Source organism: Motacilla alba, chromosome 6 (genome assembly GCF_015832195.1).
Source record: "Motacilla alba alba isolate MOTALB_02 chromosome 6, Motacilla_alba_V1.0_pri, whole genome shotgun sequence".
Taxonomy (NCBI): Eukaryota; Metazoa; Chordata; class Aves; order Passeriformes; family Motacillidae; genus Motacilla; species Motacilla alba.
In genome coordinates, this window is record NC_052021.1 from 18,610,924 (window position 1) to 18,628,463 (window position 17,540).

At 38.5% G+C, this 17,540-nt stretch overlaps 1 protein-coding gene across 2 annotated transcripts in view; it reads right to left on the reverse strand.

Moving 5' to 3' along the window:
* Positions 1-17,131, reverse strand: part of ERCC6 (ERCC excision repair 6, chromatin remodeling factor) — a 44,982-nt gene extending 27,851 nt beyond the window's left edge. Inside the window, exons 1-6 of one of the 2 annotated variants that reach the window (XM_038140789.1) lie at positions 16,988-17,131; positions 15,778-16,211; positions 13,236-13,356; positions 11,116-11,224; positions 8,751-9,477; positions 1,549-1,674 (exon numbers count right to left, since the gene is read on the reverse strand). In XM_038140789.1, the coding sequence (XP_037996717.1) occupies positions 1,549-1,674; positions 8,751-9,477; positions 11,116-11,224; positions 13,236-13,356; positions 15,778-16,208 (1,514 nt within the window). In that variant the 5' untranslated portion in view covers positions 16,209-16,211; positions 16,988-17,131. The other variant, XM_038140788.1, reaches the window with a different exon arrangement.
* Between the last annotated feature and the right edge of the window lie 409 nt (positions 17,132-17,540).

Genomic DNA, 17,540 nt, shown 5'->3' on the forward strand with positions numbered 1-17,540 from the left:
GCATCCATGTTATTCCTGATCAATATTCAGTAAAGTAGACAAGTGTGCATGGAAGAAACAGACTGTCCATTTTAACAGGCTTACCAAAGAACAAACCTGAGGGTCTCCTATTTCCAGCATGAGCTAACTTTGGAACTTAACTATGCAGGAAGATAATTTAAAAGTACATGCTATACATGTCCTTGGGTCAATATACTCCCCTGTTTTGTACTAAACTTGCTCAGAACTCAACAGTTTAATGCCTATTGACTATGGGCTTTCCTACACTGGAGATTTCAGCATTTAAGTTACAAGTCAGACAAATCATTCATTGCAATTGATCTTTCTAACCACTTAAGAAGTTTTGCCAACTGACTCATGCTTGCAGGGATACCCTTCATTAGTGAGGCTTGCATCTTCAAGATTAATTTTTAGTGACTGCTCTATTTCATTTCCCTTCGGGTTTCTCAGACCACACATCCGTCCTCAAGATGAATACTTGTGCAGTACCTTCGCATAAACAACTGGAGACCACATATTGGCTCTGCATGGTCCCAGCGACCAAGGCATTAATTCAATCCCATTTCAGAGCTAGTGCTTTCCTTCTGAGGACTACAGGACAACAGTAATAATTTCTCTGAGGTCAAGACTAAGTGGTTCTCTTGGAAGGGATACCACACACCCCCATTATAAACCAGGGCTTTCTACTACAATAAGATTTCAAGAGAGTTTGCTTTCAAGAGAAGAGATGATTTTCCTGCTGTGTGAAATGTTGCCAACAAAAATGAATTCAAGCCCATTATGTATGAAATTTAAGGAGATATTATGAATAAAATTAACTAGTTAGCTGCTAACTTGTAGTTTTGGTTGTTTTTTTTTTTTGAGCATCAATGGGCACTATGTTTTAAAAAAACTGAAACAGAAAACACTTATGTTGAAATGTGTAATTCAACATAAGTAATTAAGCATTAAATAACTAAATAATGAGTTGTAGAGTGTTTTCCATCTACCAGAGGAATTAAGAATTCACTCTCTATATTTTAAAATTTTACCTGGCAATATGATCAAGATTATTTTATAATATGAATTACAAATAGTTACTTTGAAAGACTTTCAGTAGTTACTTAAAGAAAAAGTTCTCCATATGTTTTACTGGCAGAAAATTTCACTCCACTCAATCAGAGAAACACCATATTTCTTGTTTTGGCATCATTTTATGTTTCAAGGAGCAAGCATATATCAATAAAAGAATGCATTTATACAAATAGACAAGGAGAGCTTCTCAATTCATAGTTTAGCAAATACACATTTACAATATTCACATCAGCCAGTTATCACCTTCACATAATTGCATTTTGTGCTCACAAGAAGTTTATTTCTTTGAAGTTTGATCCTGAAATCTTTTTTAAAGAAAGAATCCTACTGAAACAATTGAAGCAAAAGTTGAGGCATCATTCACTGAAGTAAAAGTTAGAGCAAAGGTCATCTGGAACTCACTATGACTATTACTACTAATATTATTAACAGCATACAGTGGCATCATATTGAAATAAAGTACACAATACATACTTAAAAAGCTTTTTGAAGAGAAATCCTGGTACTTTGAAACCCTCTTCAAATTCAACGTCACTTTCTTCAGAAAGTTCCTCAGCTGTTTGATGTTCTTTATCCTTCAAGCGTTCTTTTTGCCACTTCCTGGAGTAACACAAGGAATCAACATTCAATTATATCATGGAAAAGATTCTACATGAAAATGACACTGAATTTTGATCAAGTAAAAAACCCAAAAACCCCACATGCTCTGATGTCATGATTTAAAGTAGCAATCCTTCAGAGGAGAGAATTATGCAAGTAAATGCTTGAAATGTCTGATATATTCAGGTATATTAGAAAATATACAAGTTTTATAGCTAGTTACAATTTTCTGATTTTCTATAGGCAAAAATACTAATTTGATGGAATCAACAGCTAATAGCACCAAAAAAGCCTGGCAACTTTAAACTCCTAAACCTCCCTCCCCTTAACCCCTCTCCATGAAAATATTGATAAAGTTTAGGTGTTCCAAAGCTATTTTATTAATTTAATAGAACACTTAAATTTAACTTCCTTCCTGTAGAGAAAAGTGAAGCAGTGTATAATCTTATACAGACAACTCAGTTGGAAACATCACCATCTTCAGGGTGACACACTCTAAATCTGTAATGCAGTCATTATTAAGAGAATGAGTTTCATGAGGTTTTGGAATTACAGTGTGATTTGTGGTTTGCAGCCTCAACTTATTTGGACTCCAGGCAGCTTAGAGAATTACTTTCCTGTCCCATCATTCTCCCACTGCTGAGAAAGTACCAAAGGATCTTCAACATTCCAATGAAATGATGAACTTGCGTTTCAGTGACCCAAACCCACCTGCCTGTAAAGGTAAAGTGTACTCTAGCTGGCTATGCACTACTCAACCAACAGTGCTTCACTGACAATTTGGTGTTTGCTGCAAGTATCTCATGGAAGTGCCATTTACTGCAGGCACGCTGAATGTGGTGGATAAATTGACAAAATCCCTACAGAAACTGGCAAGGCACACAACAGATTAAAAACATCCATAAGCTACTGTTCTGAATGCAATGCAAAAGCAAACTTCCACTTAATGGTCTCTGCATATCTGGCAAATTTGTTTAAGAACACTTGTGTTAGGAACAAGAGCGCAGGGAAGGAGTTCAACACTTCACATCCAAGCAATACAATCATACACTCTTTCTCATGAAAGCAAGCTGATTGTGTGAGGTTTCTAGATGGAATTTTCAGCAGTACCTTTTGAGAAAATACTTCAAGTCTGTCTTTATGGAACTAGTCACAAACTTGGTATTGTTCTATTAACTGAAAATAAACACCACCATCTCCAAATACAGACAAGTTCCATCATTGCCAAGAATGAAAGCATTGAAAAACTAAGACAACACAATGCTGGTCAGGTTTAGAGAGCCAGTTTCACTAAAGCATATTTTGACCTCTTAAGCCAAGATGTCTTCACAAGCAAAAATAATGATGGAGGGGAAAAAAGAGCATATACAGGGAAAAAACTAGATGAACAAAGACAGTCTTCAGTTTGCTGTTTAAAACTGATGATTTGCTAATGTTTGTATAGGATTCTTCTTATTTCATTACATGAAGTCATGAATCCAGCTAAGCAGTAAAAAAGAACATGAAGCGTCAGTGTTTCCCTCTTTCATAAACCTATCCTAACAGGAATGGAAATGTCTATCTTAGACCAGCAGTCTGCTAAATTACAAAATTACACTCATGGTCTGCAGTGTAGCAGGCAGATATGATACATTCTAGAGTCACAGCACAAGAACACATTTACATTTCTTCAGTACTATAATGTTATGCTATCAGGCACAGAGGGTCTTCCTTTTCTGAGTTCCAGAAAAGAAATTCAAATCGACAAATGCTGATAGTCATTGCTTCAGACTGCATCACTACTGGAACTGAGACATGCTACAACTTGATTATTTCATCTGACTGGGTTATGACAGGACTCAAACCAAGGAAGGAAAGTCCTACTTACCACACTAAAATCAAAACAACTACAGATTACAAAGCATCTAAAGAGACATGTCCATACTAAACCCAAGCAGGGCAATAATTTGTACAGGAATTTGCTATTAATTTTGTACTCCAACTAGAATCACCACCAGCCAGCACAGGAGTGGCAGCCTCCCCTGGGAAGGAGCAGATTGCCCTCTAGTGTGCATTAGGAAAAGTGATCCAGAAACAACCAAGAATTAACTCGAAGCTGTCCAGGAATTTAGACACTTCACATCCATATAGCTAGAACATTTTCTTCAAGATGTGTAACCAACATTGGGATTTCTCCTAAAATTATACATGGAAAATATACAGAATTTGAACTAATAAACCCTGCACCTAATTTTTCTAAAAAACATTTCCTTTTTACATGCTGTTACTTCACTGAAGTACTACATCTCTTCCAAATATCTAGAGGTTTCTAGCCATCAATTACCAGTTTAAAGAAATAGCAGCAACTTGTTATCACAAACAACTTTCAAAGTTTGAAGAAGCTATTCAGTTTCTGAAAGGCTGCGAACTTAATGTAACACACACCCTTAAGATATTCTACACTGAAAACGTCATTACTTTATGTAGAAAAGTGTAAATATCCAAATGGCTGAAGCCCTGGGAGGACAAACATTATTTCCAAGACCAGGTCAGTCTGTTGGCTGATCTGGTCTTGTACCTTTCCCTAGAAGTCAGAGTTTGGAGGGAGAAATAGTGGTCATCATCTTAGACTTAAATACACAGTAACTTACTGCTCATTTGGTCAACGTGTTCCTTACACACATCAGTTAGACATCATTAGTATGCCTAAACAACCAGAAAACACAGGTTTTACTATATTACCGAAGTCTCTCTAAAACAGAAGCATGACCTTTGAGAAATCTGTCTTATATTGTCCATTGTCACTGACATAAATGTAATTTTATGCCTGAAAGTAAAGTATAAAAGCCATATATCATACCATATATCATATCATATACCATAATTTCTTCTTAATATAAGAATGTATTCAGATACTAAGCCAATTTCACACTTACTGCAATACCCTAGAAAGAAATTCTGCACCCAAAACAGTAATGAGCACAATTTAACTTTTTTTTTTTTTTTTAATGCAGTTAGGAACCAAGCTGAGTATTTAATATAGTTTGCATTTGTGAAGCACAATATGTTTTATATTTTATACAGCTAAGAATCCCTTACAGATTATTCTAATTTGCTAAATTGACGCATTCAGTATTGCTTTTTTGATCTAACTTTTTATGGTCTATATGGGCGGATTTAATTGGTATGTCCTAACAGATGAAATAAATGCAGCTAGTACCACAAGCCTCCATAAGTAAATTAAGACTGATGCAGACAATTACACACTTGAGTTTAGAATGAAAGGTGTACCCAGTGAGTGAGAGAAAATATATCTTCATTTGTGTCCTGCCTTTGTCACTTTAAAGAGCAGTAAGAATGCTTTAACAAAGTATCTTTCAGGAAAAGTAATATTTAATCCTTTTTTAACTGAGAACTTTGAAACACCGAGAGATTCAGTAACTCAGATACATCAAAGAAAGCTAGCACATGAAAACTGATCTATGAAAACCAATTGATTTAAGACAATTTTTTTCTTTATGAATCAACTGCTTTGTGTACTGACAGTCAAAACTTCCTGCTACTCAACTGCCTGGATATCACTTGAGAGACAAGAAAAGAAGCAGCTTTCCCAGCCTTGCTTCTGTGCACTGGACAGCAACAGAAGTCAAACAACTGCACTTAACAAACTATACAGAATACACAAGAAAACATAGATACAGCACTGATCTCCCACAATATGACTTGTAATTCCTTCCTTGAAGCAGCAGGCAGATACATACTGACAACTGGTATGGGAAGAATGTACTTCAGACTCCTAAGGTTTATTATGACTCCAACCTTACACTGACACCATCCAGATGTCAATAATGTAAAGTACTAACTATGTATAAGCAGACAAAATTACTTTATACTTATGCTTGGCATTTTAATATATGTAAAGGAAAACTTTAAGTAATATAAAGAAAATCTTGATACTTTGTGGTTTCCATATCTGCAAAGCTTGAGAATAATACAAAAAAAGGTAGCAGTTTTCTTGTCAGGAAAAAAAACAAAAAAGTTTTATTTCCTACACATTTAATAGGCATTCAATGATACTATTGTTTTGTGTTTCTTGGTAAAAGAAGTTAAAAAACAGGTTCATTTTCATCCTTTCCACAGTCTTCAAAACCACTGACTGTGCCATGACCTGATGTGCTGGTTTTGGATGAAGCAAGTTAATTTTCTTCACAGTGGCTGGTATGGGGCTGTGTTTTGGATTTGTGCTGCACACAAGGCTGATAACAGAGATGTTGCTGTCATTGCTGAGCAGGGCTCACACAGAGCCAAGGCCTTTTTGTGCTGCCACGTGGAGAGAAGGGTGGGGGGAGACACAGCCAGGACAGGTGACCCCAACTGACCAAAGGGCTGGTCCAGAGCAGATGGCATCATGCTCAGTACATAAAGTTGGGGAACAAGGAGGAAAGAAATGGAGGATGTTTGTAGTGATGGAGTTTGCTTCCCAAGTCAGTTAGCTGAGATGGAGCCCTGCTCTCCTGGGGATGGCTGAACACCTGCCTGCCCATGGGAAGTAGTGAAATAACTCCTTGTTCTGCCTTGCTTGTGTGTGTGGCTTTTGCCTTCCCTATTAACCTGCCTTTCTCTCAGCCCAGGAGTTTTCTACCTTTTACCCTTCTGATTCTCCCCTGGTGGGGGAGTGAGTGAGTGGCTGTGTGGGGTCTGGCTGCTGGCTGGGATTAAACCACGACATCTGAGCATTCCACTGGGCAGGAGACAACAGGTTTTGATCCCACCAGCTCCAATTTTGAACACTTCTGGATGAAGATGGTCAGTATTGAGTATAACACAGACACTAGTAATACACCTCTTGATGGAGATCAAGTCTCTGAGACGTTCCAGTACCATCTACCATCCTAGAGACTGACTACCTAAGCCTCTGTGTTCAGCTGGTAATAGAATAGCCAGTATGGACAGCTGGGAACGACAATCCACTAATTTTCAGTGACTATCTGAATTACCTATAGGTGCATGACAGTATCCTATTTACCTTACTCTCCATAACCCCGATGTTCCCTGGTACTGTTCACTATCCTAGCAAGCTATGAATTCACCTTAGGCATAGACCTTTCAGAACAGAAGATTTTGTTCATCTGCATGTCAACACAGCAACATGGCTCCAGTAACTAGAGAAAGGCAAGACCCACACAAGGGAAAAAACCTGAAATTCCTGATAGCCTAAGCTGATTCTGCATAGCTAAATTTTACCTTTTCATGTTCCATTGCTCACACCTTGCTTTGAGTGACTAGGCCAACCTCTGGAAGCAGCCTTTAGAAGGACAGGCTGCTCTCCTCCCTGACATTTTCTACAGACAACAGCTCGTATTCTGACAAGTCTCTTGTTCTAGAGATGCTTTGCAGTCATGCAGTTAGCTAATTATCATGCTTTAACAACATCAATGTAGTTTCCCCTTGACACAGACCAATCTCTTGAAGTCCCATCTCTGAAAAGTTTTAATGTTAAGGAAACTCATTTTCAGTCTCTAAGAGTGTAGGACTGAATTCATTGCCAAGCACAAGACTAGATGTTCAGAAGAATAAAGTAATCCTGAAGGACTTTCCTCTGCCTTTCTCACGGGTAAAATATACCATAATCTCACCCATTCGTTTGCATTCAAAAGTAAAACTGACATGAAACAAGATATAAATGTAAGCAAATGACAGCATTTCTATAGCATTCTTAATATGTTTCTTAATTCACTACATTTTATTTTCTCATGGCATTTCCCATAATGAAGATTACCTGGGGGTGTCAGCATAAAAACATCAATGTGGACAGCTGCAGCTTAACAGCCACAATAACTGTAGCTATGAAATTTTTAAGAGATGTAGTGTTTTGGTAGCAATTACAGTTATTGATATTTCTAAAATTCATTTAGGCTTTTATTGTAACTTCAGTAACCAAAAGAAATGTAGTCTATGATATGACTTTGCTAAGGATAAATTGTCACAATCTTAACGTTATTAAAAAACGTTTTTGAATGAATTTAAACTGTGAGTCATATTAAAACTTTCAATCAAAATAAATTACTCTTGATGAAAACACTGAATTAAAAATGATTTAATATTGGTCTACTTTAAATGTGAAGAATACAGTTTTATTCAATAAACCAGTAAATATTTTACTGATTAAGAACAATTTGTTTTTGTTAATTCATCCAATAGAAAATATATTTTTTTGACTCTTCGGACATTGTTCAGATTAGCCTCTTGCCAAAATTTCTATTCAAGAGCAATAAACTATGCCTTACTTTTAAAAAGCAACATCCTGGGTTTGCAAACCCATTGCTTGTACCAGCTCCTAATCTGCCTTTGTAACCTGGGATGTGAAAGTGAAGTTGGGCTCTTCCTACACGAGATTTTCTCCAACTGAAAGCACTTCTGCTACCAGAAGATGCCTCTTCCTCCACAGCAACCCAGGCTCTCACCACAGAGAGACGGTGTTTATACCTCTACTTCTTGATATTCTCTGACACAGCACCATTTAAATCCATAAGAGTTTATATTTCCATAGAAGTGTAAAATTTGAGCTTCCCAAGCATAAATCCAGTTCCTATGCTAGGCTTTATCACTACATCAATCACCCTTCACTGACTGTCATAATACATGTTCTTCCTCTCACTCTAAAGAAGCTGTTTCCAAGTTCCATGATTTTCTAGAGGACTATGTAACTACCTGAAGGATATTCAGTAAAGGTACTTAATTAAAAGTACACATAACATCAACAAGCTGAAGTTTATTATATGAAGCTCAACCCTTATACTAGAAAAGAGACAACATGCCTGTGACCCCCAACACATAGGTTATACAAATTTCATAAATCACAGATTAGCACAGGTGATCCACAAATAAGGAGCCATAACAACAAGAAAAGTTCAACAGCAAAGCTGTTATAATTAAGCTCCATGTTTGAATCCTTCTGGAAGGCTATCTATGATTCTTCTGACTACCTCATTTCCCTTACTTCAACATACTCCCTAGCAGTCTATTATAGCTATTGTCCTTTGCATGTTCAACATACTAATTTAAAATTATTAATAATAAAAATGTCTAGGACTAACCTTAATCTCTGTTTATAATAGTCCACATCTCCATCATCTCTCCATCGTCTCACTTTGTGCTTCCCTGGTGTATGCTCCTCTTCCTCAGAGCTTGGAACAAAGTCAGCATCATTTTCAGCTTCTTTAAAACTCTTCTTCACCAAATGTTTTCTTTTTCTTGATAAGCTCTGAAGTTCATAATCAGAATCATTCTCAGCAAGAGAAGATGCCTGCTCTTCTTCCTCTTCTGCTGCTTCTGGATCAAAGAGCTCCTCATCAGGTATGTACTCAGACTCCCCACTATCATCCTCTTGTTCATGCCTGCACTTCTTGGCCTCAAGATATTTCTGTTCCTTTGGAATCCTGGCCTTTGAATGAATATGAAGGGCATGCTTCTGAAGCTCTCTCAAGTGTTTTTTTAAACGCTTATCTGTTTTTGAGAGGGCTTTACCACTTTTCTCCTTTGTGACAGCTGCAGGAGCCACAGACTGAACATTTTTGGCTTGTGCTTTCTTCTTTGCTCCTTTGCGACGGGATAATTTCTTTCTTTCAGATGACAATTTAGCCTGGTCTGCTAAGTACTTCTCAAAATCAGATGTTTCATTTAGCCTTAACTGTCGTGCTTTCCTCTCTGGCTTCTGAGGTATTTTAGTTCCAAATGGAGTCATCTGACCAGTTCGGATGAGCTCTGCCCACTCTGTTTCCTGAGCAGGCATAAGCATACTGCCAAGGGATGATGGACCAGGTTCTGCAACAAAAACCAAAACACACAGCATGCCTTTAACATCTTCTGTGTAGCTAAAACACAGGAACAAGGGTGTTACACACACTATCAAAATTCAAATACTTCTGAAACAACACACAGCAGCAAGAACTACCATAAAATTACAATTCCCAATGATACAAGAACTCTAATGTACCACCTATGTTGTCAATTGTCAACATGTCACCATGTTCAGAACAAGAAACCACTGTGTTCCCATCTGCAGCAACACTGCCCATTTCAATTTTACTATTGATTTTTCAGTCCTACTCAAAAGCTTGAAATTGGACACTTTGATTACCACACCACAACAAAAATCTCACAAAACACAAACTGTCCTACCATATGCTTCAAAAAAAACGCAACAAGAAAACAACAAACAATAAAACGAAACCAAAAAACCCAAAACCTGTCTTCCTGGCCTCCAATACTAATATGAAAATGATGACTTTTAAAATCAGACTGGCTGCACAGCACTCTGCCATAAAAGAGCACTTTTATGCACACTTACTATACACAAACTGTAATTGGTGTTTGAAAACAAAGGAAAAGAAAAGTTCTTGAATTCAGGAAGCTGAAGGAGAATTGTGCCCTGAAATCTATTATTAGGACCCAGAATTTCAAAATAAGTCTATGAGGATTGCCAGCATAGCTTTAAATGTCCTATTTTAAAGCACTGTATCTATCATATGTTTAATGAGTACACCAGGCATGAAAACCCCTCCATCTCCACCCCTTCCTACTGGAACTGCCCCATTTCTTCTGCTGGGCTCCTCTCACTTCTTAGTTACACTTCAACACACTGCGTGCTTGAGTTTTGCTGCATGAGCCCTCCAAAGAAAATAGGATTTAAGATGCTTTTCTACTGGGAGAAGTTAACTGAAGCTTTGACTCCTTTAAGTGTTGTTGAATCAGGAGAGAAGCATGAGCTGCACAAGATGGGAATCTACTCCAGCCACATGTGCAAGGGTCAAACAGCACAAAGAGTTTTTTCATCTCTGCAAGTAACAATATAACCCAAAGGTGATGAGCAGACACCAATGGGATCCAAACTTGCCCTGCAGAATACTGCAGGTTATTGACTATGGCCAAGCTTAGTTTGCAGAGGGCAGAGAGGAAGAACACCTAGCAAAACATATATATATATATTCTGGAAGAAAACTTGCTTTTAATTTTAAAAATCACACTGCAGCCTGAAAAGAAGAGCACTTCCCTCTTCCATTTCTAGTCATGCTTCCCAACAGTAAGAAAAACCAATTTTGTTAATGCTGATTGATAGCATCCAGCATATAAAATGTAATTCAATCATGATGTTAGTCATCTTTATCAAATTAGCTGTGAAAAAAAAGTTAGGATTTCCAATTTATTAAGCCCAATACTCTAATGTGCCTCAGCCATCCCTACACAGCTGAACACAGATTAACATCCATTTTTTAAAACTTCCCACATGAATATGCCAAGATTTGCAAATCTGCAGGTGTACAGAATAAGTGTTCTTAACTCTCTTTGAAAGCCAACCACTGAAATTTATTTCCTTACTGGCAAAAATCTTACAAAATGTGTTCAAACCAAAAAAAGGCATTACAAAGTAGAACAGAACTTTCAGCCTTTTCCTTCACATACCTTCATCTTCCTCATATTCAATCTCATTTGCTTCATCAGCAAAGTCTGTTAAACCAAGTATTCCTTGAAGACGTTTTTGTTTTGCTTTTATCTTCTTCAGCTGTTGCTCCTTCAACAAGAATTATGTAATTTAATTTTTAGTCTGCTTTATAAATTTGCTAGCCTTTTAAACAACACTTAAATCAATATATTTGCAGTATTTTCAAACAGAAGCTCATATTCAAATATTTACAGTATCACACTTGAGAAAAAAATGTGCAAAAAAAGCACCACCATAATACTGTAGGGCTCCAACCCACAGGAGACATTTCTGGGTGTATGATTATCTTACCATATGGGTATAGTAATGGCTGTTTACACACACAAAATTGATATGCACACTGCATTTTTATGTACACTTATTAAGGCCATTTTATCTGTTGATTTTAGTGAAGGAAGCCCATCAAAGCAGACTGCCGAGATGCAGAGTACACCAAGAGATTTTGTTCATGATTGCAAGACTGGGTTCACAACTACCAAGTCACAAATAACAGCTGTAAGATTCACTAAGATTTATTCATCATCCCAGAAGTTTTGGAATGTTTTGTTACAAAGGAACTGAAATTGTAAATCAGTCCAGCATCCTGATAGGTGTTTGTACATGGTTACTTCAGGAGTGTTCGCGGTTAATTTAACAGGAAAAAATAAAAAGTGAAATTACTTCAAAAGATCAATGTTACAGATTATGTAAGAAATATAGTTTATTACTGCTATGAAAATCATTCTTAGCTAATTATTCTTCTGTTACACATTTTTTTCTGATTGTAGTATCCTCAACAGTGTATCTAGTTGTCATGGTATGATTCCTTGATGTCGCTGGCTTTCCTTTGTGAAACAAAACATTCCAACCAGTAAAACAAAGGGGTAGGCAATGTAACCTTCACATCTCTAACTCCATGCTTTGGAAGTATTTCCTTACCTAGAAAGGCACATACTTCAGTAAAAATCAAATCCATTGCAAAATTCAGGTTATTAGGACCACTTTTATGGCTTATGATTTTCAAAAGGAGATTTTTTTCTTTCACTTCAAAGATGGTTAGCAACAAACTTGCAAGGAGGTCTGAACTTCCCCTGCAACTAACACGTGTGCAAATCTCCTCAAGCAGTATCAAAATAGGCAGAACAGCGATCATTCTTTAAGGGTAAGTCTGGTTTAACACATTTCTTCCTACTATTTCCAGCTACTTTTTTCTAGTCCTTTACCACTGCTCTGTACTGGCCCATCACTTTCTTAATTGGCTAAATTATGAGCACTGTATTATCAGAGTTTCTGAAATTATCAAGGTTAAAAAACTGCAAGTGAATCAGTCAGTGGCAAATGACCAAAGACTGGCCTTCTGAGGGCAAAGGACAGTAAGTTTCACAGTCAGGTTTATAGTCAGAGAAAGTATCAGGGTGAACTTCCAGCAGACAATGAGGTGATCAAGGTGCTACATTCCTGAGTAGCAGAAGTTCTCTTTTTTCAAATCTCTTTCCTACTCACAGCTGTAAAGGTCTATTGCCTACATTACCCTGATGCCAGCTGGATTGCTCTACAACCCCCTTAACTCTCTGCTCTGGCAGAAAAAAGCTGCAGCAGTTTCTGACAAAGCAATGAGTTAAAGGGGCTCACAGAGAGAAGCTATGTGTACTGACAAGACACAGGTAGTGAGAGAGGGTTAAGGAAAAGAACACAGGGAAGGAATAACCATGAGACCTGAGATTTAGTTAAACTACTGAATCATGCCCTAACAAGGCTTGGTCAATTTTCCAAATACTACTTATGAGGGTTTTAATTAAATTAATGCAAATGAATTTTCTGAACTGGGAGATTGGCACTTCAATTTTATATCTTGTTCCAAAACTCAGAATAAAAAAATCCAGCACTTTAAATTCTTTAAATTAGTATGAAACCATTTCAAAGGCAAGGAACAGCAATTTTTTATAATTCAGTCAGTCAGGAACTGACTCTGAACTATATAATTAAGAATTATATAGACTGACTCTGAACTATATAATTAAGAATTATATAACAAAAGCCAAACCTTAAGACAAAGTACAAACTCAGTATTGTTAACAGGCAATTACGGTAATCCAATTACCTTATTATATTTTTGCCGTTTCACAGAATCTAGTTTTCTGTTAATATTTTTGTTGTCAGCAGCTTGAGGTGCAAGTTCCTCAATAATTTTATTTATATGTCTCAGAGATGTTGTACATGATCTGAAAAAAATAATAAGATTGCAATGAACTGGTAAATTCTAGAAAGGAAAAAGCATGCTCTCGATTCTGACAATTAAAAAATTTCAGGAGATTCAACAAAAGACTTAAAAAGCTCTAAAGGTAAGGTTCTGAATAAGCATAATATATTTAAACAACGCTGGAAATACCAACACTTTAAAAAGTTGTACATCATAAAATATTTTAAACTAAATTTTGTGAATAGTAAAATTCCAGAACTTAAACTGAACAATCACTGCAGTATTTAGTACTCAACAGATACAGGTCTGATGATGACAAGCAAGAGTGGTTGTTTTCATTATTCAAGGTAAATAAAACAATTCAAAAATCTAAATGGGAAACCCCATGTTTTCATTTTCTAAAATGGTTTTAATGGTTTGATGCTACTATGTAAGGAAACCACTATTTTTTACCTTTTATGCAAAAAGTAGATTACAAGACAAAAATGCAATTTTATGAGACAGACTAGTTCAAAGAATTAAGAGCACATAAACATTAAACTTCTCCTACTCGTGCACTACCATTTTTCATGTTTCCATATAAAATACGAAATTCAAGTAGAACTACATGCTACAACCTAATGTTTCTGATGTTGAACTCATTTGCAAGGAAGAACACCATCAAAAGCAAGAAACCTAGGTTTGTTAATTCATGTATCAGAATACTTCATATGGACAAACAAATTAGAATCTCAAAGCATTATGAAAAAAGTCAAAGACAACTGATCACAAGACCTGCAAAGCAGCCATTATTCCTACTGTATGCAAAGAAAAGCAGCAAGGAAGTCTCTTCCATTGCCAGGGAGGAAGTTTTTGGGCCACATTTACTTCCAGCTCTAATCTGAATTCTACTGCTGTTATCCTTCCTAGGAGATATATTCTACCAGCTCCCTAGCAATCACTGCCACCCTCACTTCTCCATTCTCTTTTAACATTTTTGAACCATCCCCTTTCTTTCTCACTCTCCAGTTGTGCTGCTTTGCAGTACACCATCCTCTTGCACATCTCTAATTTTGGCTCTTGCTTCCTTGGCACTCTCTTCTTCCACAAAACTTTAAATAACAGGACTTTGGAATTTAAACTGGATTTAACTTCAAACATTTTTATTCTCCTTTTTCTGCTTAAATTTGTGTGTATATTATTGAATCATGCAGCTCCTACCATGAACTCTGTGCCAACAACTCAAAAACCACTTCTTGCCTGATATTTTCTCTAGTCATGCATTCACAGGGCTACAGGATCTTAAGCAATTCCATCATCCTTTACTCATGTCAGTTTTGTTAGTCCCTCTGCTCAAAGTCAGCTACACCTGTTAATTTTCTCAAAAATCAACTTTCAGATTCTCACATTACGTTTTACACAGACAAGATTCTGCAAATCTGCATAAAGCATTTGCAGTCCCTCACACAAGTCTTGTTTTATGACTTGGGGGGAAAGGTGAAAATAGAGGGATAAGAAAAATCATAGGATGCTTCTGAAAGAAAAACAGGAAAACATAAACTAATTAACAGTGCTGGGCATCACTCTTTCAATAACCACATACTCTAACTGTAATGGTTATGCTGCTCCATTCTTTCTCTCAGTAACACCTTACTCATTATGTTCTTCTGCTCCACAACACCCGAAATTAGATTTCAGCGCTGCAAACTTATTTAACTTCACATCTCCACACCCAAACTAGAAAATTAATGAAGTACATATAATTGAGACCTACAGCACTCTTGAGCATTAAAAAAATACCATTAATGCAATACAGTGAAACACACACAGGTAGAATAATTTACCTGCAATAGTTGACATGGTAACTCTATAATGAGACTAGAAACAGAAAGGGAGATCAAAATTTGAAAGATCACTGGATCCTACTCCTCAAAGTCTTCCACTCTCAATAGTATCAATGTTACTTAAGCATTTGATTCCTTTAAGGTATCATTAAGCACTTCTGACAAACACTTGTGATAAGGCTGTTTTGGTTGTAGACAATTATGAGATGGAGTCATCCATTTACAGAAAGAACACAACTCAAAGCTGACGACCCCACAAAACATACAGAACTGAGGAAGTGACACTTTTCCTGACTGTAACTTTGCATAAGAGAGTATAATGCCAGTCTCCACTGCCCAGAAAACAGATGCATCTTGGTGAGGTACCAGACAAAGCAGAAAAAGGAGGTGCACTCTACCCTGCTGTCTTGATGCATGACTAGAGTAGTCAAATAAGAGCAATGAAGCATTGTCTAATGTGGAAAATATTTTCTTCATTTTTAAAAGGTGACTCCAAAGAGTACGTGTGATCAAGCACTTTGAAAACATCTTTTCCTCTTTAAGATTTCAAAAACATGAGACACCAAGTCTCATTAGATTGTCAGTAGCAGAAAAAAACAGTAAGAAAAACCACAATTTACCTTAAATCCTCCAGTACTGACTCATACTCTTTTGATGCATTACCTATTTTTGCTGCTTTAGTGGCTTCATTAATTGCATTATCTACTTGCTGAAGAACTCCTTGCTCCAACACATCCTGGTCATAGACATCAACTCCTAAATCTTTGAGCTCAGCAGCATGTGCACTACATGAGACAGACTGAATCTGCTGCCTGTTGATCTGTAAAAGGGGATGTCCTCTTCTGGGCACCTCCAAAGGAATAGCCATGGAGGTGGAAGCCTGGCAGTCAGAGCTGGGACCTCCAATACTATCACCCACACCATTGTCACAAACGCCATTTTCCTGTTCAGTTCCCAAGTCCTCATCATTAGGCAGGCAATCATTGCTTGAAGTAGTGGCAGACTCTGGTTCTTGGATACTGTCTGGCGGGTGACTCTGGTGTGTTGGCATCCTCTGCTCAAAGGCAACAAAGAAGAAGCACATTATCATAAGAATATCCACACATACAAAGCTCCTCATGAAGACTGTGCCCCCTCCAAAAAGTAAGCAAACCAATAAACATGTTTATAACAAATTCTTGTTTCAAAACACCTCGTAGTCTACTTCTCCATCAGTCCATCCTGCAGAGGCATCTCCACACCAACTTCCACAATCAAAAGAGTGGCCAAAACCTCCCAGAAACAACTATGTTTAACCCTCCTGCAAGACACTGACATGAAGTCAAGTAAGACAACGTGTAAAAATTACTCTCCTTGCCAGACAGTGAACTCAGTCTTGTGTGTAAACGGTCATGCTCTAGAAGACTGTGACATAACAAAAACATACACAACTTAATATACCCAAACACCAAAAATACAACTGTCAGAAACAGGTTAAAACTTGCCACTGAAAGCACCAGTGAGGTGCAGTAGGCCATAAGCTTTAGTTTAACAATTCAGCTTTTAAGTGGGGCATAAAGCAGCTCATTTCTCAGGAGACCAATGCTGGACTGACTTGCTAAGGCAAGCCTGGAGCTGGTGCTGTTCAGCAACCTCTCCTAGCACGGCAGCGCATGGATCTCAGTCCCACCTCACGGTTTTCTCCCACCCGCTCGGAACACGCCCGCACAGGGCTTGGTCCTGCATTCAGGAAACAGGTGCCACACCAGCCCGGCCCGCCCGCTCCGCGGAACCCCGGGCCTCTGCCCGCCTGCCCCAGCGGGGCTGGGGCACAAGTGGCGCTTCACCCACCTCTGCGTGCGAGCGAGCGCTGGGCAAAGCGCGGCTGGGGCGGGCAGGCGCGGGGCTCCGGCTGCCGCCGGGCTGTGTCCGAGCCGCACCCCGCAGCGCAGCGGGAACGGGAGCGGCAGCGGCAGCGGCAGCGCCGGGCCGGGCCGGGCCGGGCCGCACTGCTCCCACCGGCACGGCTCCGGCACTGCGCCTGCGCGGGACCCCGCCGCGCCGCGCGTCACTTCCGCAGCGGCGGGGATGGCGGGGACAGCGCGGGCGGGCCCGCTGCCGCCGTGGGGCTGAGCTGGTGGCGGGAGCAGAAATGAACCGTGTCCCGCCGCTTCCTCTGCCTGTTTACCCCTTCAGCCTTCTGCCTACCCATTCGGCCTCGTGATACTCCCGCATCCAGCTCCCCTTCCTTCGGGCAGCAGAACTGAGCTTACTTGCCGGCAGCCTTGCTCCAACTGTGGGAGGATAAATCTATCTGCTGTCTATGTGTATAGCAGAACACATAGATATTAATAAATAATTCCCAAAAATGTTGATGGCTTTTCCCCGGCTTTATTCTGAACCA